The sequence below is a fragment of the Lichenostomus cassidix genome, chromosome 24, assembly GCF_008360975.1.
Source record: "Lichenostomus cassidix isolate B80296 chromosome 24, HeHo_3.0, whole genome shotgun sequence".
Taxonomy (NCBI): domain Eukaryota; kingdom Metazoa; phylum Chordata; class Aves; order Passeriformes; family Meliphagidae; genus Lichenostomus; species Lichenostomus cassidix.
Window position 1 is genome coordinate 1703530 of NC_139504.1, and position 21829 is coordinate 1725358.

At 52.5% G+C, this 21829-nt stretch overlaps 2 protein-coding genes across 6 annotated transcripts; one reads left to right on the forward strand and one right to left on the reverse strand.

Moving 5' to 3' along the window:
* Positions 1-893: 893 nt before the first annotated feature.
* On the reverse strand, positions 894-6488 carry HEPACAM (hepatic and glial cell adhesion molecule). Its single transcript, XM_085082044.1, has 7 exons — positions 6024-6488; positions 3447-3788; positions 2947-3228; positions 2746-2839; positions 2300-2373; positions 2155-2225; positions 894-2062 (listed from the first exon to the last, which is right to left on the reverse strand). Exons 1-7 carry the CDS (start codon positions 6106-6108, stop codon positions 1775-1777), a joined length of 1236 nt encoding a protein of 411 aa, XP_084938170.1. The 5' UTR covers positions 6109-6488; the 3' UTR covers positions 894-1774.
* A 1170-nt stretch (positions 6489-7658) lies between these two features.
* CCDC15 (coiled-coil domain containing 15) lies at positions 7659-21801 on the forward strand. 5 transcript variants are annotated; one of them, XM_085081582.1, is made up of 12 exons: positions 7659-7752; positions 8288-8485; positions 10111-10260; positions 11068-11232; positions 12037-12108; positions 15287-15448; positions 16505-16624; positions 17908-17958; positions 18283-18386; positions 20357-20527; positions 20599-20747; positions 21434-21801. In XM_085081582.1, the coding sequence occupies exons 2-12, from the start codon at positions 8312-8314 to the stop codon at positions 21538-21540; spliced, it is 1425 nt and encodes a 474-aa protein (XP_084937708.1). In that variant the 5' UTR covers positions 7659-7752; positions 8288-8311; the 3' UTR covers positions 21541-21801. The 5 variants fall into 5 exon arrangements, with proteins under 5 accessions (XP_084937708.1, XP_084937709.1, XP_084937707.1 ...); XM_085081583.1 differs by having other exon boundaries at positions 7737-7756; XM_085081581.1 differs by lacking the exon at positions 7659-7752 and adding an exon at positions 7765-7841.
* The last annotated feature ends 28 nt before the right edge of the window (positions 21802-21829 follow it).

The following is a 21829-nucleotide window of genomic DNA, read 5'->3' on the forward strand; positions in this document are numbered from 1 at the left end:
GGGGACACCAGCAGTTAATGAATTTAATTAGTCAGAATAAGTTCCCCTCTTCCTTCGCCATGTTCAGAGGAAGACAAATTAAGAAGAAATGGGCTCTCAGCTGAGGACACCATCAGTAGGTACCAGAGGGAACAGTCCAAGGTCCCCCAAGCACTTCAAGTTCCAGTTTGAGTGCCAGCCAAGTGCATCAGGTTTGCGTGGTCTTAGCTGTCAGTCCCCTCTCACGTGTCCCCCCCACCCTGGGAGGCCCCTGTCCCACAAAGACACCCAAGGGTGCCACCACCAGATGGGTAGTACGTTTAGTTTATTGGTTAGTAGTGCACCCCGAGCACTCCGGGGTGCCCCGGCACCCACCCTGGGTGCCCCAGGGCCCGGCTCACTTGGCCGGCCGCTCTCTGCTTTTCATCCTAAACCTATTTCCCATGAAAGGCCTGGGGGAGAGACAGCGTCGTGCGCCCCAAAACCGGGGGATTTTCACAGAAAATCCTACCGTGGCGAAGGGGCAACGCTTGGGCCAGGGCTTCCAGCCCACATTTAGGGGACATTGCAGCTGGGGAGCTGGGGGGCCAGAGGGAGCCCCCTGTTTAGACCGCCTGATGCATGTGTGCCCTTGGGCGAGCTTGTGTGCCAGCACGTGTCCTGCTCCACGCACGTGGGGTGTGCCACGGCAGGTGGGCACAGTGCTCTTGCACACGCGTGTGCATGTATGGCCGCTGGGCATGCAGCGTGTGTGCTCCCTGTGTGTGTGTGTGTGTGCACACTCTGAGCGTGCTCAGCTGCTTTGCTCATGTTCTTTCCACATGCACCACACACACTCTGTGCAAGCCCTGCACACGCATTCTTTGCACACTCACTGCAGGCTCCATGCCAACAGTGTGCCAACACTGTGCCAACAGTGTGCCAACAGTGTGCCAACACTGCAGGTTCACTCTGAGCACACACAGCTACTCGCTTTGTGCCAGTCTTTCCACACACACCACACAGGCTCAGTGTGTGCTTCGTGCAAGCACTGCACACACCCTCTCTGCTCACACTCTTTGCACACTCGCCACATGCTGCATGCATGTCCCATGCAAATCCTGTGTGCACACTCGCTCCGCATGCTCCGTGCACACTCTGCACAGACACTCCTCTGCACACTCTGTGCAGGCTTGCAGCACACCCGGTGCTGGCATGCTCACAAAGACCATCCAGGTTCAGAGGACACTGCACACTCTGCACACGCTCTGTGCACACTCTGTGCAGTCTCAGCTGCACGCTCTGTGTGTGTTCTCCCCATGGGCTCCACATGTTCTCTTGCGTGCTCTGTGCACCCTCTCTTCGCACACTGTGTGCACACTTGCTGCACACCCTGTGCCTGCCCCACGCACCCTGTGTGCACACTCCATGTGCCCCGCTGCACGCTCCATGCATGCCTTCCCTGTGCAGTGCTTGCACGCCCTCCCTTCACGCTCCCTGCACGCCCTCTGGCACACTCTCTCCGTGCACTGCTTGCGTGTTCTCTGTGCACACGCGTGTGCTTCCTGCACGCTCCCTGCACACTCGTCCCGGCGAGAAAGCCATTAAAGCGATGCCCCAGGAAGATGGGGGACGGAAGAGGGGAGCTCTGGGTGGGATCAATAGGAAATTAGTGACTTTACGCCGAGCGGATGATGCCCAGTGGTGGGGGCAGGGCTGTGCCGGTGTCCCCGCTTGCTCGGTGGCGGAAGTGTGGCCGTGCTGGTGTCCCTGCTCGCTTGCACGCCGCCACCAAAGCGCGCACAGTCCCCCTTGCTCAGGCACTGATCTCCACGGCGTTGGCCTCCTCCTGCTCCCGAATGACGTGCACGCCGGCAGTCCGCAGCAGCCTCGGAGCGCCGCGGGAACGCGCCGGCGAGCCCGGTGGTGACCTGTGGGTCCGCGTCGAGGCGGGTGAGCGAGCTGGCGAGCGATGGTAACGACGAGTCGAACGCCCCACTGGTCCTGGCGAGCGACCGGCTGCTGGTACTGGCGAGCTGGTGTAACCTGGTTCGACTGTGCCGCGGGGCTCAGGGAGCGAATCCTCCTCCGCCTCCGGCGAGTCCTGCCAAAAGCCGAAAGTAGAAAAACGTGGGACATGTGTGAGACGCTGTGCTGGGATGCTGCTGGTGTGCTACCGGTGCTGCTGGCTCTCACCTTATCTTTTAGGATGTACAAGGCCACTGGGTTCTTGCGCTCGTGCTCGCCGCTCCGCGGGATGCCTTCGGCTGCATGGAATAAAGTGCTGCTCAGCACTGGTGCTCCCCCAGCCCACCACCGCCACGCTGAGGCCAGCACTCACCCTCGTGCTTCAGGCGCTCCTCGTCCTGCTCAGCATAGTCAGAGGCTGGTTGTGTCTCTGCTTGTCGCTTCTCCCTGGAAAGGGATAGGGGATGGGGCAGCACTGGCATCGTATTAGAGGTAATAGGGGCACTGCCTGTGGCTCATCCAGGGCACAGTACTACAGGGACGGGGAGGTGGGATGGGAGGGGACGGGATGGGACAAGATGGGATGGAATGAGATTACATGATTAGAATAGAATAGAATAGAATAGGACAGGAGAGATGGATCAAGGCGGGATGGCATGGCATGGTATGGGGTAGGATGTGTCAAGATGAGATAGGATGGTATGGGACACAACAAGATAGGATGGGAAGAGATGAAATGGGACAAAACGGAATGGGACAAGACAGGATGGGACAAGATGGGACAACTCCCTTTGTCTCCCATGTTATCCCCACCCGTACTTCTTGGAGGGTTTCCAGCAGGCACAAACTGTCACCAGAGTGACAAGAAGGAAGATGCCACCCGTAGACAGGATGATGTAGAGAGAGCTCCGGCCTGGAGGAGAGGAATGAGGGGGGACAACCCCCCAAAAATTTTAGCTGAAAGCATCTGCAAGGGATGTCCAACCCTGGGAGTGCAGGAGGGGAGAAGGAGTGGCTTACGGTAAACAGTGAGCTTCACAGGGACACTGCGGCCATGGCTGATGGGGTTTTCCACCAGGCAACTGTAGACATCATCATCAGCCATGAGAACACGGGTGATGGTGAGGATCTTCTGGTCAGGGGAGAGGAGCAGGCGGGAGTCGTTGCTCAGCGGCCGCCCGTCCTTCAGCCAGGTGTAGGTGGGTTTGGTGCCATTCTCATGTGAGCAGTTGAGGGTGAAGAACTCACTGAGCTCCAGCACCGTTGAGGAGGCCACCAGCACTTGTGGCTTTGAGATTGGAACTGTGGGCAAGTAAGGGAACCATGGTGAAGCCATGTCTCCAGGTACAGATGGGCCCAGGGGACAGGACGAGAGACATCACAGCCCACCAGCTTGGCTGCATAGGGTGATTGAAACCCCCAAAACCACCTCCCAGTTGGGGAAAGCCCTCCCAAAAAGTGGTCAAGGAAGACATCCCATGGATAACCCAGCCTCCACTGGATGTCCCTCTTGCCCTTACTGTCCACGGTGAGGTTGATGGTCTTCTCGCCGGTGAAAGTGTCATCGGTGATGGACACCTCCACCTCGTAAGCTCCTTCATCAGCCAGCTGCAAGGGGCTGATGAGCAGCGAGCCGTTCTCCAGCACCCGGATGCGGTCGCGGTAGTCAGGCCGTAGGTTGCCGATGATCTCGGTGCCGATGGACTGGACGACGGTGACAGGTTTGTCCCTCTTCAACTGCCACTTGACCACCGGCTTGTCGGCGCTGGTGCTGGCGTAGCGCACTGACAGCAGTGCTGCTTTGCCCGCTGTGCCACGGACTAGCGGCGTGGGGCTGGTGATGTTCACCCCTGCCAGCAGACCTTGGGGTGGGGAGAGACAGTGGGGTGCCGAGCATGGAGAAAAACAGGGAAACCCCAACCTGGAGCTGTGCTGAGCACCCACAGAGAGCCCAGCTTGGTTCCATAACCTTTGCAAAGATGAACGCGTGACCCCAAATATGCTTGATGAGTAGGAGGCCTACTGCACCCAGATCAATGCAACACGTTGTAAAAATCAAAGAATCACCCCCAAAATTGCTTTGGGCATGGGAGGTGAGTCAATGCAAAGATGCATGATTGCTGAAAAGATGCATTATCACCCCCCAAAGCTGCTTTGGGGGTGGGAGTGCTCCTGCAGTCAGGTCAGTGTAACCAACCCTTTGCAAAAATGCATGCATCACCCCAAAAATGCAAGGAGGGAGTGTGGGTGGGAGACCTCTTGTAGCTGGGTTAATGCAATGCTCTGCAAAAAAGCATGTGCTGCACCCCAAAATGTGCAGGGCTTGGGCAGGAGCTGCAGCTGCGTCGATGCAAGCCTTTGCAGAAATTCATCTATCACCCCCAAAAATGCAGGGGCAGTGTTCCTGCAGCCAGGTCGATGCAACCATTTGCAAAAATGCACACATCACTTCCAAAAATGCAGGGGGTGGGAGGCAGGTCAAGGCAACCCTTGGCAAAGATTCATCATTGCCCTGCAAAAGCTGCCTGGGGGGCGAGAGACACCAGTGCTAAGATCAATGCAACACTTGGCAAAAATACCTTAATTCCCCCAAAAATGGTGGGGGAAGGATTTTGTATCCCACCCCCATCCCCCATTGGATGCTCCTGTCCAGACAAAGCCCCCTCAGATGCAAAACTGCATCACGGGAGTCGGTGCACGTGCATCGCTCCTCATCACTGGTTTTAAGCCAAAAAAGGCAGGGAAAAAGTGTAAAAACATGATTTTTTGGGGGGAGGGGACTCCCCAAAACATTCTCTCTCCCCAAAATACCTCAGCATCCCCCTCTTGACACCCCAGAGGTCCCATCCGTGAGCCCCCCATACGGATACCGTCATCCGACAGCGAACAAACCCCATATTGAAGAGGAGGGGAGAGTGGGAAAACCAGCTGGGCAGAGTGAAGCAGGAGCAAGAAAGGCCTTAAACAAGCCCGAAAAGTCATGGGACCTATTGGTATGCAGCGTCCGTCCGTCCGTCCTGCCCGGCAGCGCCGCGCTCGGCCCCACAAGCATGCCCCGACTCGCCAAATTTAGGGGACTCCCCACCGGGGAGACCAAGGCATGGGATGGGGATGTGGCCTTCAATACATCCTTGCCCCCTCCCCGTGCATCGTCAGATCACTGCTCTTTAACTGTTTCTTCCCTTTTTTTAACACGATTCCTAGTTTTTTCTCTGCCCTGGGTAAAAAATTTGGGACGTCGTTAATAAATCAGGGAATGTTCCCTTTTCCTGCAGCATCCTTGGCTTGGGGATGGAGATCTCCCAGCCATTTTCAATGGCTTTTGTTGAAAAAACCCACCCAAAATCCTCATTTTCACAATAACTTGTGGCATAAATCCCTATTTTTTTTTAATAAAAAGCCCTGCAACATTTTTGGGGTGCCTTGGCTGCAACCCTGGCTGGTTTTTAGGGTCTAAATCCAAGCCAGCAAAGAACCCAGCTGGTTTTGTTTTGCGTCCATCCTCCTCATCTGAAGGGAAATGGGGCCTCCCCAGGGCCGCTTTGGGGTGCAAACTTTGGTAAAATGGAACAAAATTGTTGCAGGTTATTTTCTGTGTTGCCAGACCTGGGATGAGGTGGTTAGGGACTCATTGAACTCCAAAATGTGAGAATTTACGGAATAAATGATGGAGAAAAACAGGGTTGCAGTGGGATGAGGCAAGCCTAGAAATGGGGTGAAAAATGAGTATTTAAGGAAAGCTGGAGGAGGGGTAAGAGAAAAGATTTGGAGATGTTAAAAAACTCGGAAAAAAGGGGGTTTAGGGAAGAAAAAAACCGGGGAGAAGCTCAGGGTGGGGGCGGTGCCAAATCCTCCCCCACATCAGGACCTGCTTGGCTCCAAAAAAAGTGTTTTCCCCAGTTTTTGTTCCAAATTTACCCCCTTTTCCCCAACTCCCAAGCAGAGGGTACGCTCGACAGCACAACAGCCCTCCCTCCAACCCCCCCATAGGGTATCACCACCCTCATCACCCCCCCGGCCCTCACCCTCCATCCGGATAGCCCCGAGACCCAGGGAAAAATGGGAAAACCGCGGAAAAAAGTGGGAAAAGTCCCTACCTGCGTGCAGCGCCAGCAGCCAGGTCAGCGGCAGCAGGCAGGGGGGAGCGGGGTGGCCCCGCGGGGCGGCCGGCGCTCCCCACATCTCGGGCAGGCTCGCCCCCCGAATCGCTCCGCTTCCCCACTCTGGGCACGTCCCTCGGAGCTCCCGGCTTGGCGTTTCGCCCGGCTAATTTATTTTTTTCCCTTTTTTTTTTTTTTTTTTTTTTTGTTCTTTCGTTTCTCAATAGAGCCCTGTGTCCTGGCGGCTTTCGCCTCCCCAGCGGCCTCGAGCTGACATTTCTTTGAGGAAAAAACACTCGGATTTGCAGTTTTTCCCCGCTTACGGACCCCCAGTTCCATGTTTTCCCAGCCCCGGGGACACACTTGGGGTCGGGGGCATCACCCCATCGAGCCCAACTAAAGTTTGCCATCCGCTCAGTGGTCAACCCAATGGGATTTCGGGCTCTGGACATCCCATTAAACTGGGGTTTTCTTTTTGAGGGGTATTTTGCAAAGCTGACCCCCCACCCCAAAGATCTCCCCCCACCCCCCTTATTTCTTCCCTCTTCCCAGGCTCTAGAACGAAGCCCGATGGCATCCAGGCTTCATTCCAACTCTCTGCCAATTAGCGCTGGTTCCCCGGCATGGCTGAATAGGGCAGCGGGATGTGAGGCAGCGTGCCCGGAGCCATTCCCACCGCCCAGACCTGCCAAGCTCCTCGCCCCGGGCAGACACCGCCCACCCCGCAGCATCCCCGGCCCCAAAAGGGGTCGGTGCCTTCGAGCGCCCTGTGCCCGAAGGAGGAGATGCTTTGGGGAGACACGGTGTGGGGAGATGGGGAGGAGAGGGGTTTGGGGAGCACACCGTGGAGAGATGCTGCAGGCATTCGGGGGATGCTACAGAAAGAGGCTTTGAGGGTGTTTTGAGACATTAAGGGGTCAGACGATGCTTTGGGGTCACTCTATAGAGATGCTTTGAGGAGCCTTTGGGGGGATGCTGTGTGGAGGTGTAAGGGGATACTCGGAGGGGACAGGGATGCTGTGGGGGACGCTATAAGGATATTTGGGAGCGCCTTGCAGGGGATGCTCTATGCGGGGTGTTCCAGGGATGCTCACAGGGCAGTTTCGGGGATGCTCTGACGCAGACAGCGGGCCAACACCTCCCTTTGCACCGGGGGCGGGACTCGAACCGCCAACCTCAGAACCGTGAGGGGCCGGACTGGGCAGGGCCAGGGGCCGGCTGTGGTTGGCTATAGGGGACGGGGCGGGGTCTGGGGCGGGCTGTGGGTGGGTATATAGAAGGGGCGGGGCTTGAGGCGGGCTGTGGTTGGCTATAGCGCACCGGGCGGGGCTTGAGGCGGGCTGTGGTTGGTTATAGAGCACGGGGCGGGGTTTGGGGCGGGCTGTGGTTGGCTATGGGGGACGGGGCGGGGTCTGGGGCGGGCTGTGGTTGGCTATAGCGCACCGGGCGGGGCTTGGGGGCGGGCTGTGGTTGACTATATACAAGGGGCGGGGCTTGAGGCGGGCTGTGGTTGGTTATAGAGCACGGGGCGGGGTTTGGGGTGGGCTGTGGTTGGCTACAGAGCCCAGGGCGGGGCTTAGGGCGGGCTGTGGTTGGCTATAGCGCACAGGGCGGGGCGGGGCCTGGGGCGGGGCCTGGGGCGGTGCCAGGATGGCCTCACGGGGGTGTGTCCGTGCCGGCGGAAGCCGCGCCGGGATTCAAAGCGGCGGCGGAGGCGGAAGCGGCGGTTGGTGCAGCCTGAGGGGCCCGGAGGGGCTTGGGGAGCTCGGGCGGGCGGGGCGCGAGAAGGGCCCAGAGGGGGTTACGGGGATGAAGGTGCTCGGCCTGCGGAGGCGGCTGTGGGGGGAGACGGGAGGATGGGCCCGAGGCCGTGCAGGGTCGGGTGTGAGGGGTGCCCAGGATGGGGATGTGGGGCACAGGAGGTGTGCGGAGGGCTTGGGGGGACCAGTAGAGTGGGGAGTACAGGGAGATTTGACCACGAAGGGCTGGAAGCCCTCTGGGGAGGGGGGAGCTGAAGGTGGGGTTGGATAATTGGGGAGTTGGATAACTGGGGAGAGAGGGGCAGTGATGGGGAGGCACAGGGGTGTAGGTGGCACTTAGCCACCAAGGGCTGGGGGTCCCCAGGCAGTGTGGGGAGCTGTGGGTGGGCTGGCGAGCTGGGAGGGCGCTGGGCTGCCCCGTGGCTGAGGGGAGCAGGGGATGGGGCAGGGTGCAGGTTGCAGTGCCCGGGAGACACCCTCACCTCTGCTCCCCGTCCCCAGGCCCGCGCCCACGGCAGTGCCGGGATGATGCCCTCCTCGAAGGAGCAGTGCTGGGGCGCTGGGCAGCCCCCGAGGAGGCACCAGGCGAGACCCACGCGGTGCAGCTGGCGGATGGTGGCCGAGAGGAACGACAGCACGATCCCCGTGGTTGTTTGGGTGGAGAGTGCGATGGGGCAGCCGGAGCAAAGCCCCGCCTTTGTGAGTGCACCGAGGGCACCAGCTGCTGGGGCATTTCTAACCCCTCAGCGTGCCGGTAAAACCCCCAGAGGGGATCAGAGCCTAAAGTGAGCTTTTTCCCAGCCTGAAGGCAGACAGGAACATGGCTCCTAAAAATAATAATTTGTTTTCATGTGATTTAGCCACTGTGATGTCCATGCAGTCTGGCCTCCCCTTTGCCCACAAGCCCACACCATCTCTCCAAGTTGATCCCCCTCCAATAAGCTGTGTTTTTTGAGGAGAAATGCATCAATTTTAAACAGTCAGGTGGGGAACCCAACCAGTGCTGCTCCTTGCTTTCCCACTCATCCCTAAAGGATGTCAGGGAGTCGAGATTTTATTCTGTGTTGCTGATTTAAAAAAAAAAATTACATTGTTTCAGGGTCTTGAGCCAATTTTCACTGTACCTCATTAGAAACACTTAAGGAAATCTTCATGGATGCTTATCTCAGGGATTTCTGCTTTGAGGGTTATTCTAAGAGGACTAAAAGTGCATTTAGTATTGGATGATGAGTTCAGTCCCCTGTAATTAATGTCTGAACATTACTGAAGCTCCTGCCCTTCTGAGATGATTTATTTCTATATTGTAATTTAAATCCTGAAAGGTTGAGATAATATATGGAAATCAATCATCTCCATATTCCACAGAACTTCCATCTTGGCAATATGAAACTTCTGGGGAAGCTGAACTTTTCCTGACAGCTTCAGGGGACCTGGATGCTCCTGAGACCCCCCCATGTGAGGATTCAGGGGTGAATGAAGCTGCCCAGGGTTATCTGAGCTTATTTAATACACTTAATTAATACATAGTAATACCTCGGGCATCAGAGTTGCTGCTGGGCTGGGTATTGGGTGATCTGGCCCTGGGCTGTTCCCTGGAGCACTGCCTTGGTTTCATCTGTAACAGTGTCTATTTCTTCCCATCTTGGAGTTTTGTTGGGCTCTGCTGACCCTGCTGTTCCAAGTTCATCTTCTGCTTCACCCCTTTCCTCCATCCCTTCAGTCTCTGGTTTCTCTTGCTGTGGAGGCAGCCAGGAGAGCAGTGCTGTTATAATTGAAGCCATGGTGGTGGTGCAGAGTTGCTTGGCAGAATTGCGAGGAGAATAAAATCAAATTTTTGGGTTTTTCAGGTAATTTGCTCTTAATCTTTCACTTCAAATGGTAAAGAGTTTCCGGAGCAGTGCTGTGCTCTGTGAACTGCTTCCCTGATGCACTTCCAGCCTTGCAGAGTGTTATCAGGATGAGGGGCTGGCCTGTTCCTTATGGATCCAGGCTTTGGGTATTTGAGCATCTTTTCGTGGGACCAGCAGCCAGGAGCTGCTCCATGAGTCTCCTTTCTCTTCCCTTCCCTGTGTGTTGCGAAGAGGCAAAGGCGGAGGTGTGCATGCTCCCTCTCTCTAGTCAGACTCAATCCAGCCCATAATAACCCAGCAGATATTGTGCAAGCTGTTATTCTGCAGATTTTGAAACAAAACATGAAGCTTGCTCTGGGTGCTGCTTGTCTGCCTGGTCACTCCAGGTGGGGGAAAAGGGGATACAGGGATACAAACTGCTCTGATGCTACTATGTAGCAAAACCCTGGTGAAATCTTCTTGCACCTCTCCCAGGCTTCGGCATTCCAGGTGGAGCAGGAGCTGGAGGAGCAGCAGAGGAAGAAGGCAGCCAGCCTGAGGAGATTCCAGGGCGAGGTGAAGCAGCGGGTGAACCGGCAGGTCAGGATGCGCCGGAGGCAGGAGCTGCAGAAGTGCTATGAAGCAGTAAGTGGGGCTCTGTTGGGAGAAACTCTTCCAAACCCAACATAAATTGGGAAAAATCCAAACACTGGAGCTGAAGTCAAGGTGTTAATGAGAAAAAATGAGAAAATCTGATGTTTGAAACCCTGTGGTGGCAAACAATGCTCAGGCAGGCTGGGTCAGCATGACACTTTGGCTGGTGCTGGAGGTGCTTGAAGCCTCCCCAGGGAAAGGTTGCTGGTTCCCTCAGGCAACAGCAGAACAGAGTCCTGGTGCTCTCTGCAGAATTGCTTGGAGTTAAAAAACAGCCAGGCAGGAGTTGGGAATGATGTGGATGTCTCCTGGCTACATTTGAAGCAAAGCAGTTTTTCTGCTGTCTCTTTTCTGATCCCTTTTCCAGAGCTGCCAAGTGGTTTTCAAGCAATACTTTCCCTCTGTCTCCACATTCCCTTTTCCCCCATGGGCTTGTTTTGGATTACCCTGTAAATATATTTAATCCTTTCTACTCTCAAACAAGTGCTGGGGAGACTTGCCAGGATCTGACTGTGGCAGAAAAGAGAATGCACTGAGATGTCACCAGCTTTGGCCACCCTTGGGGTGTTTGGGCTGTTTCCATGGCTGACTGGGATGTCCTCATGTAACTCTGCCAGCTCCAAGCGGGAAGCCTGCAAATGCCCTCAGCTCCAAAGAGCCTCACAGTTCTTTGTACTCTCAGTGTGGAGAGCCAAAACCTCCATCCCAAGAAATTTCACTCAAGGGTGGTAAAATGTCCCCACAGTTGACATCTTGCCGGGTCACGGGTGGAGATCCCACATGGCTTTTTCCTGGCAGGTAGAGAGGGAGAGCTGTGTTGCTGTGCACTACTCGACCCCCTGGAAGAACACATGCCTGCTCCAGAGTGTCCCCACTCATGTAATCTGTGGGCCTGGTGCTGCCTCCGGCCCAGCCCGGCTGGAAGAGAAGCATGGTGAGCCATTCCAGCAGCAAAATGCTGAGGTGAGTGCTGCCCCTCCTGCGTTTCCATCGCTGCCCCTCCTATGTTTCCATCACTGCTTTGGCATTTTGGATCTTCAGTGTCTGAAATGGAGAGCAGGCAATATTTCTTTTTTTCTTTCACAGCACATATCTAATATTTGGGTTTAGGTATTGAATGAAATGTTAGCTCGCGTTGCCACCCTGAGCGTTGTGCTCTTCCCCTGCGCTCCTCGGAGCACGCAGCTGGGTGGCTCGGTGAGGATGCTGTGGCTGAACTGGTCTGGCTGCTCGCAGACACAGTGTTTTCCCAGCCGTGTCCTGGCGCAGATGTGGCACTAGGTGGTGCCAGCTCATTGCAGCTTGTCTCGTGCAGCTCAAAATCTGGGAAAACACGCCTTCAGGACTGTTTAAGCTTTTTTTTTTCTTTAAATTTTTTTTAAATAGTGATGTTTATGGTGCATTTGGTGCTTTAGAAAGCCTGTATGCTCACCTAGGAGCTGGATTTATTCCAGTTGAAGCACCATGGGATGTGTCCTGCTTAAAATAACTTGGGGTGGAAAATCACTTCTGGCTGGATACCAAGCAGGAAAATTGGGGTTCTGGCATCTCAGCAACATATTTTGGGAGCAGATGAGTTGCCTGGATCAGGATTTCAGTACCTTGGGGCACCTCTGAAAGACTCTCTGACTCTGAAAGACACAACTGGTGTGTTGGGTTGTGCTGCCTTGATCGTGCTCCTTGGCTGTGGCAGACTGACTGGGAGATCTCTCCGTGCAGCTGAACTTGTCCTGTCTTTTCTTTTCTTTGCCTTCCCTCTGGCTGCAGCTCAGCAAAGCTGTGAAGCAGGTGCGGCACAGGCTGGCGTCCCGCAGGACCAGGTCCCCCTGGAGGAGGGAGGTGAGCAAGGGCTGCCTGGGGGGGCAGAGAAATCACCCTGCAAACTGTTGAAGGTTTGGCTCTAATTAGCAAATCCAAAGCTAATAATTTGGGAAGTTTCTCCAGCAGGAATGAAATAAATTGTGTTTTCCTTGACCCACCCTGTGGTAAGCCGTTTCAGAGAAGGCAGCAGAATAAAGTGTGTGAAAACATCTCTGAGATGAACTCAAGAATGCAAAAAAAAACTTTTAAAGGTTGAGATTGTGATCTGGGTATCTGGGAGGAATGCAACGACCAACCCTCCCTTCAGGTGCCTTTATTTCTCCAAACCTCAACAGCTCTTTCCATTACATCAATCCCTTGTTTCGTGTGGGTGGCAAAGATCTGGAGGGTTTTCCTCACCTGGGGCTGGCTTCTGCTGGAGAACAGTTGGCATGCAGCTGCTTTCCTCGAAGCAGTGCATGGAAGGAGGTCAGTCCCACCTTTTATGCTGCTGGATTTCATCCTGCCTTTGCCCCTCCAGTTCTCAAGAACACCTCTGTGTCATAGCTATTATCACAGTCTCTGTGCCAAGGCCTTTCTTAAACTGACATACTTTGGAGCAGCAACCCAGCCTGGTGTTTTGTCTTATTGCCTCTGAAGCCAGTTTCCTGCCCATCCTGTAAATCTTCATTCCCTTCTCTTTTCTCAGGTTCACCAAAGGTGAAGTAGATCTTGGCTGATTATCTAGAAAATACCCTTTATAGAAGGGCTGGTCTGGCTCTTCCTCTTCTGTGTACTCTTAGATTTCTGATGAAGGAAGTCATCTCTGCAAACAACACAATAATCATGGGCTCAAAAACCTCATTACCTGCTTCCAACAGCAAACATCCGTCTGGCTTGAGCATTCAGTGAGATGGGTTGATTCATGACCTCACATAAATAATAGAGCCACTGCCCAGGTGAGCCAGAGGGTTACAGGAGATCTGTGGGAGTCCTGGGCAAGTCATCCACAGCAGTGAGAAACACTGGGAGGGGTTTGGGCCCATCCTCCCACCCCAGCCGCTCTGCAGCTACAGTTAATCTACATAAGGAGACTTAACAGCTTCCCTGGATGATTTATTCTGGGAGGAATATATTGATTTATTGCATTGCTCTGTTTTATTATTCCATGATATATGAGGAGAAAAAAGCTCTAATACTAATCTGAATGTCTCTCCCTGTATGAAGGTTTGGCATGTTCCCAGCGTGGCAGGACAGCAGCATGCTCCCTTCTCTTGAGGTGCAAAAGGCTGCCACAGATGTAGCCATGGATTTAACCCCCTTGGTAGTTCTGCCTCTGCTTTTGCCCTCCCTGGATTTCCTTGTGCTGTGTATTCCAGCCCATTTCTGTGGTTTAAACCCAAGGGTTTTTCACCCAATATCTCTACAATGCAAGTGGGGTCAGTGGCTTAATCAAGATGCTTCTTTCTTCCTCCATGATAATGAAATCAAGGAGCAGAGCCCACCTAGTTCTTACCCTATTTCTGTGCAGTGAGCTCCTGAGACCAAATCTGGGCCATGTTTTTAATCACTTTTGTGCATCCCATGTCAGACTTCCATCTAACAGGTTTTGCTTTACCCCAGTGTTGAATTAGGCCATGTCACGAGCTCAGCTGAACCCCAGAGTCTTCTGCTGCTCTTTGCCTGAGGCCTCTTGCTTCTATTGCAGGAGACATTCAGCTCAGCCTGACCTGACTTGCTTTTGACACATTTATGCTGGTTGCTGCTTATCTTGTTTTCTCGTGGCTTACAGGCAGTTTGCAAGGTGATTTCCTCTTGTTTTTTCAAAAGTCACACTTAAACTCCTGAGGCTAAAATCTTCTATTTGGTTTTTCCTTTCTCTCTCCTTTAAATAGAGACACTCCTTGCACCGTTTTCTGATAATCTGGACCCCCACAGATTTCAGGGAGCTGTTTGCACCCCGGCAGCAGCCCAGGGCAGGTCCTTCCTCCTTGAAAACCTCAGCTTCTAGGAATAATCTGACTTTTTCTTCCCAATAATAGTCCCAGCATTTTTCTCCCTGCTGCTGCTAGCTCAAAGCAAGCCTTTGGCTGAAATGTCTTTTTCTCCTTCAGTTCTGTTTTCCGCATTTTTCTTCTTCCTTTTTCCCTGTAAGGTGTTGCATTCCCTGTGATCAATAATCCATGTTCCTAAAATTGTTGCTCTTTCTCTCCCCACAAGATTTCTTTTCAGGTCAAAAGCATCCAGAGAGTTAATTCCCTGTTTTCCCAAGCAGATACTGAAATGGTAATTGCCTGGAAATGACCTGTCCAGTGTTCCATGGTCATCCTGCTCACCGAGTCTTTGCCTTCAGGGTTTGGTGGCCTGCTGTAGCTCCCCACCATGGCAGCACCCTAATTCTTTTCCCCAATGTCTCATTCTGCAAAGTTGGTGGGTTTTCTCCACAGTTTCCTGTTTTTGTACCTTCAGTGCTCCAGAGCAACCTTCCAAAGCAGTAACCCTTCCCCTTGTCCTCACTGAAGCAGCTATTCTGTCATGTTTCTGTCATAATGGGGTTGATGGAGTAATTCCTGTGCCTAGCCAATAATTCCATGTTCAAACTGACTCCAGGCTATTCTCTGTCCTTCCCAAACACCAGCAGATCAAGGAATTCTTGGCATAACCTGTTCTCCTACTGGTCCATCCTTTCCCTATCAGCAGTCCTGCTCTTCCCTTCCTGCCATGCTGAAGGAAAAAAAAAAAAAAAGCAAGGGATAAAATTTATCCTGGCTCCAAGCTTGCTTCTGGCATTTTGATTCTTTAGTTTGTAGGAAACAATCTGCTGCCTCTCAAAATATTGTGGATTGCCACTGGGGCGCCTGCCCACTTCCCATCTGAAGGAGGATGCTCTGTACTCGGGTGTCACTCAGAGATCCCAGCTCCTTGCCACTGTGAAATAGTGCCTGGAGAGGTTTTTGCCTTGCCTTGCCTTCACCCCACACACGTCTGTCCCACTGCTTCTGCAGTTGGGGAGAGTGCAGTCCCAGTCATCCTGCCACATTCCTGTTTCCCGGCCCTGGTGCCCCATGGTGCTGCTGAACACATGGCGCTGCCAGATCACAAGTGACAGCACACACACCCTCGTCTTAAAGCTGCTCCGAGGGTGTTCAGTTTTCCTTTGGCACCAAAGCAGCCAGATTTCAATTCCCTGTTTACACCCATGTCCTCCCTTCTCCAGAAACCAGAGCTTTGCCTGGCAGCCACGGTGCCCATGGACAGGAGAGAGGAGCTGCTGCTGGCAGGACACCACGATCTGCCTGCTGAGCTGCTGGAGCAGGGCACAGCTGCAAAAGGCACTGGGCAGGATGGTGATGTCTGCATCAAAATTGAATTTAAAAAAGTAAGACTCGCACAAAGTTGGTCTTAAGAGGTTTGGATCATTGGATTTATTTTGGTGTCTGGAAGAGGCTGCTCTTGGAGTAGAGCAGTTGTTCCCTCAGGGCTGCTTAACTGTTAAGCCTCCAGCCCTCAAAGTGGGCTCGGGAGCAATATTGGAGCTCAGTGAGATCAGCACTGCCATTCCCTGCTTTCATGTACCACTGTGGCCTCGAAGGAGTTTGATTCCTGCCTGTTTGTGGTGCTGGTTGGCAGCAGCCCAGACGAAAGCTGAAACCAAGGGCAGTGCAGTCACATCATACCCAGAGCCATGCTCAGACCACGCCGCAAGGGTGGAAGAGATCAAATCAGTCAGAAACCTCCTAGAAAAGGGGGGGAAAAAAAAAAAAGCTTTGTATCAGATGAAGGAGGTGGCTGTGGCAATCCCGGTGCCTGGGGGTGGCAGGCGCTGCCCTAGGAGATGTTGATGTACTTATCGTTCCTCTTTTGTTTTCAGGCAGCTTTTTTTGAGCATCTGGGGGGTGAAAATGGTTTGTCCCGATTACCTGAGGTGGTTGGCAAAGGCTTTGTGGCTGTGGCAGTGTGTACCCAGCCTTGGCTGGGGATGAGCCCAGCCTGGAGCAGAAATACTGGCTGGGCAAATAGCGAGCAGGGAGACAGCGGAAGTTTATGCTGATGTTTGCATTGAGGTTTTGGGAGATGTTGGCTGTGGAATTCCCCTTAGTTATTTTGTTTCACACTTCATGGAGTTCATAATAGGAGTTTGAGATGGGGAGATGTGCATCCATATGTAAACTAAACCAGAACACATCTGAGGATATCTTTAGAGGTGTTTTGATAAAGCTTTGGTGCTCAGACGCCTGTGTCAAGATGTGGCACATCTCTCCTGTTCATGGCCAGCCTGTACCCCAGATAAAGCCCATTTCACAGGTGGGTCATCTCATTGAGGTCTGTAGGGATCACACAGAGGATTTGCCTCCAGTGAAGAGCATTTTGCTGGGGGAAGATGAGAAACTTAACTGTGGTGATGCTGATGCTGCTCCTTTCTGTTGTCTCTCAGGTCTGTGATGGGTTGGCAAAAGACTCGAGCCTGCCTGAGCCTCCTGGGAGGCCACACACTGAATACCAACCTCCCCTCATACTCTGGGCTGGTGTTGACCAAGAGGAAACCAGGAAGCAGGTTTGTCCAGGGGAGCCAAGCCCTCGTGGTTTTGTTTGAAAGGGATTGGGTGTCGGGAATGCTGCTGGCTTAGATAAGAAGCCTCAGAGGAGCTTTGATATATGAATTCCCTACTTGGTTTAGTTTGTCAGCTTTGATGGTGTCTCAGGTCTTGGGCAAAGCTACCAGGTTGTTTTTTAAGATCTGTTGTGACTAAGTGCAACTGTTTGTACTCCTCCTGCCAAATCTGGAATCTGAATTACCCCAAAAGTTTGGAGGAGAAACAGGCTCCATTCTTTCTGCCTGGCAAAACTGAGGGATGCTTGCTCTAGTTGCAGGGAGCCCAAGGAGCTGCCAAAAATGCTTAAAAAAGGAAAAAAAAAGAGAAGAAAGAAAGAACAAAGCCATCTTTATCTTGTTTAGACACAAGCCTGGAATAAAAAGGTTTCTCTGATTTTGGGGATAGTCTCAAGCCCAGCCTGCAGACTGAGGCCGAGTGGATGATTTCACAGAGAGCTTACAGCCTGCATCCTGGGCAGTTTGGCTCATGCTGATTTGGGTGTTAGAGTAATGATGTTTGTCTTGGATGCCTAAAGCCAGTGACTTTTATTTTCCTGCTTCCTCCTGCCATGAAGAGGAACATTTCCCTCTCCTTCTGTCACCTTTCTTGCAGCTTGTAGCGTAAAACTGAACAATTTGCATGTTTTTTGTTCCTTACAAGTGTTTTCCAACCAGCTGATCCCAAATATGGCTGTGGTTTCTCGCCAGTGTGACAACAGCTGGGGCTTCTCAGGCTGCTCCTCCTAACTCTGCCATTCCCCCTCCCCTTGCTTTTTATCTCCTTGGCTCTGATCCATCCAAGATAACTGGTTTTGCAGCACTCTCCTCTGCCTGGGTTTTTTCCATCCAGTTTTCTTCATTGGCAGCCTGATGATCTCTCCTCCTCCTCCTTTATCTCCAGCTGTGCTGGGCTCTCTCCACTAGATGAGGTTGACCAACTCAGCCTAAAGGTTTTGGCATTCATGAGGAGAAATCTATTCCTTAAACTTTTGGGAGTCATGGAGCTCAAACTATCTCTGTACCCCATGGCAGGAGGGCTTTTGATGTGAGCTTTAGCCAGGAGGTTTCCCTGCCCTTGATGCATCAGTGGGATCAGCCAAAGCCCAGACACTAAACCCTCACTATCCATAAGGGAGTTGTTCCCTGCAGGGCTCCTGGGTTTGTCTCAGCAGTGGTTTTGCTACCTCTGTGGTTCTCCTGCATGTAGAGAATCCAGCTGGGTGTTGTATGTTCAACCTTTGCAGGAGATACAAGATTCCAGTGAGCTACAGGGGAACACCAGTCTCCAAATTCAAGTGGGTTGAAGTCCGAATTGGTTCTCTTGCACTCAGCAAAGTGAGAGTTTACAAATCTGCTAGGTGGCAGAGCTTCTATCCATAGGAAGCTTCAGTGGAGGGATACTGGTACAAAGCTCTTCAATGCTTCGAGGTGACTTGCTCTTTCCTACCTCAGCACCATCTCTCCAGTTCCCCATCCTGGGTCATGTGCACTTGCAGATGTCTGAGGGTCTCTTGGGGAAAGAGTGAGGTTCCACCCTCCAGAAATTAAGCTGAGCACTGATATCGCTCAATATTTACCCCAGACATCCTTCCCAAATGTCCTTCTCTTCTTCTCCGAAGCGGCAGAGCGAATTCCTGCGGTGCCGGCGCCTCTTTATGGCCATGGAGAGAGACCGAGTGAGGGAACAGCAGCGGCAGCGAGAGAGACAGCAGAGAGTTGCCCAGTGAGTCTGTGCAGGTGGTGGAGTCACCTCCTCCATCAGGACAGGGTCCTTTGGAAGGTTGGAAAAGTCTTGTGAGGTTGTCTGGTGTAAGCCAGGCACTGCTCTGGAACCCCTCTGGGGTGGGATTCACACAACCAACCCCCCAAGAGTGACCCTTGGGCTGTGTTGAGTCCTTTAGCACTTCTCTATCTCATTTTCAAGTCCCTGTGCAGCTTGTTTAGGAGCTGGGAGCCAAAACATGAGGCTGGGGAGGTTGCAGCTTCCCAGTTGCTGGAGAGATGCAGCTTCCCAAACTGTGACTCTGGGAACCCAAACCTGTGTTTAGAAACTTTGGGGTGAGGTCACGTCATTGTGGTTAAGCTGTGACATTTTTAGTAACAGACCCTTCACCCTCACAGCCATAAAAAATTATACAATGTAATAAAATGATTTCAAGGCATTGGTCCCAGAGTTGAACATTCGGTTTCTGTGTAAAAGTGTCACTTGTGGTGGGGGTTTCTCAGCTTCTCATTTGGAGGGGTTCATTAAGGAGGAACTCTGCAAATTCACAGCAAAATAGGAAAGTCCTCTAATTTTTGTTTCTTCCCTGGCTTTCCTTTGAATGAACTGACCTAACTCTGTCCATTCTGGCTCTTCTGTGATCAGGGTTTGTGGGAGTGGGACAGGCACCACAGGGCAGGATTTTCATGGGCCTTTTTTGGGGGGAATAACTGTCAGTCTAAAGTAGTGCTCCTCCAGCCACATCCCTGACATTCCAATGGCACTTGGGAGCTTCAGAGAGCTTGTCCTACCCTGTGAATGCTGGCAAAGCCCCAGGGACTTCCTAGGTAGTGTGATACCTTTTTATTAGTATTTTTCCCATGAAGTGTGTGCAGAGAAGAGCTGGGTTTGTAATTACGGGGTGTAAAGCCCCGAGTTGGCCTTGGCCTCAGTTTCTGGAGCAGATTTATGGTGCTGTATTTAAAGTTCTATATTTAATTTAAAACCATTTCTGAGTTTATAACGCAACCAGAGAAGTTTGACTTCAGCACTTTCCTTCTGGATGTAAAGATTTGACCCCCTGCATGAAGTAAGATCCAAAATGTCTTGTCTGATGGCACTGCCTTCCCTTGGCTTCTTCCCAGCCTTGATTTTGTTTTTAATACCTCCTGGCAAGGAGTGGCCTGGGACACATTGTTGCCTTGGGGAATAAAATGTCAGATACTTTGGTGTGAAGTCTTTGTGCTTCGCAATTGCTGCGTGTCAGGGAACGTGTGTTGTGTTTGGTGGGAATTACACAACTCAGGTCCCACTGAAGGGCTGGAGGGCTGTGTAGGTGCAAGGGAGATTGAGGAAATAGAGGAAAACGTGGTTAAAAGTGCATCTTAAAGCCTGTTTTGAAGTAAAGGGGGGATCCTTGGGGTGTGTCTGCTGTAGCCAGCCCTGTTAGGCTTCCCTGTCCTGGAAGCTGCTTATGGAAGGATCCAAGCTGCCTCATAATCAGGCAATGGCAAGTGAGGAAGCCAGGAAGCTGAGGTGTTAGTCCTTCTGGTGGGTGTTAAAGAGCCCAGCCTATGTGCTTGGTTTAAGGACAGAAGCACAGCTCTGGGGAGCTGTGTGTGGCAGGAGCACGTGTGGATGTGGTGCACGAAAGAACTGGAAGAGGAAGTCCATGATGGTGAGAAAACAGGCAGGGAGGAAGCATTTGAGGGCAGGAGAGCATTCACAGGCTGGTGTTGCCATATGGGGGGAAGAATGGAGGGTCAGGAAGCATTTTTGACCATTTTATGTTTAAAGCAAATATATTTATTTTTATATATTAATTTATATTTATTTATATTTATTTATATTCAATGCTGTGATTAGTGCAGAGATACTTTTGCCTTTGAAAGCAGCAGAATCACCCAGATTCCTGTGAGAGGGCACAGGACCAGCTGGGAATGGAGGCTGGGATGGGGAAGCTCCTTCTCTAAGCATGTGTGTTCCTGCAGGATTAAGAGGGAGAAGGAGAATCAGCGCCGGGCAGAGGAGCAGAAGATGAGAGACATGACTGAAGATCGAGATTCCTCCCCAGGAGAGGGAACCTGGGAAGCTCTGGCCCATCTTCAGCTGGAGGAGAGGAGGGTGAAGGACAGACAGCAGAGGGATAAGGAGCACATGAGGTACAGCCAGTCCATGCTCCTTGTGCACAGCTGGCTGTCACTGGCAGAGGTGAATGTTTGATCCCTTGCAGGTATGTTGATGCTCTGAGAGCCCAGATGAGGGAGAAGATCAAAGCCTGTAACATCGATTTGCCCCCACTGTGTTCCTGCGGATCCGATTTCTGGGATTCTCACCCAGATACCTGCGCCAATAACTGCATCTTCTACAAAAACCACAAAGGTAGGAGCTCCTGCTTCCAGAGAGGAGGCGTCTGAGCCTGGATCCCTGATTATACAGGGAGAAATCCATCCAGGATAGGTGTTTCCATGCTCCTGGGCTGCTGTGCAGAGATGCTGCTCCAAATATGCTCTGGAGAGGGCAAGTAGGGGCTTTGCTGCTTGACCCAATGTCTGTCCCTTAGGGAGGGTAGTGCATCCTCAGCAAAGCACCAGCTCCTACAATGTGTTAAACAGTGCAGCTCTGACATGGTCACGTGTGGCTAGGGACACAACAATGAGGAAAATGCTGCAAAGCATCTTGTTAGGGGCACAGAGCCCTTTGCCTTAAATGCTGAATCTTCTGCTGGGAGGATGCACAACGGTGAGGAAAGGACCTTTCTTAAGTGATGGAGTGCTCTGACCTTGAGCACAGGTTGGGAAAGTACATGGGCAAATGGAAGTCGTATGGGAGGGAAGATAGAGAAATTGGGGTTCATAAAATAATCTTCAGCTTGTGTAGTGCTTTGTATTCAGGAGTGTGCAAAGTGTGCAAACAGGTGTGTGGAAAACTGCAGGCACGTCGATTTACCTTAAACCCCAATTGTTGTCTCTCTGCTCTGCGGTGAAAGGCTAGAGCCAAGCCCAGTTCTGGGCCATAAGTGCAACTCTGGTGCCCTGACACTGTTTCTGTGTCCCTGTCCCGCTCAGCCTACAGCCAGGTGCTGCACTCGGTGATCTCCTCCTATGCCCATGCGGCCACACGGCCACTCCAGGACTTGGCTGCTCTCTGCACTCGCTCCGGGAAGCGTCTGTGACCAAGGCAGCTCCGTATCCCAGCGACTGCTGTGGGTAGGCAGCGGGGCTGTGCCGTGTCCTGACTGTCCCTCCACGCCAGCTGCCACGAAGGTGTCACCTTTGCTCTCCAGTTTGTGCTGTGCCTCTCCCACTGTGCTCCAGGTGTGCAGCTGGCCGGGGCGATGGTCGGGGTGAAGGAGACGATTGCTCTGTGGGGTTGGTTTATGGCAGGCACTTGCATTCCAGCGTTTGACTCCAGTGGAATAAACCGTTTTCAAGGATTGTTTATCTCATCTGAAGTGTGAAAGA

Coding starts and splice junctions, on each gene's coding strand:
- HEPACAM (XM_085082044.1), bottom strand. CDS start 6,108: ATGTGGGGAGCGCCGGCCGCCCCGCGGGGCCACCCCGCTCCCCCCTGC. Junction 2,840..2,946: donor TGTGAAGCTCACTGTTTACC/GTAAGCCACTCC, acceptor CCTCTCCTCCAG/GCCGGAGCTCTCTCTACATC. Junction 2,063..2,154: donor TGTACATCCTAAAAGATAAG/GTGAGAGCCAGC, acceptor GGCTTTTGGCAG/GACTCGCCGGAGGCGGAGGA.
- CCDC15 (XM_085081581.1), top strand. Junction 11,233..12,036: donor TCCAGCAGCAAAATGCTGAG/GTGAGTGCTGCC, acceptor CTCTGGCTGCAG/CTCAGCAAAGCTGTGAAGCA. Junction 20,528..20,598: donor AGGGATAAGGAGCACATGAG/GTACAGCCAGTC, acceptor GATCCCTTGCAG/GTATGTTGATGCTCTGAGAG.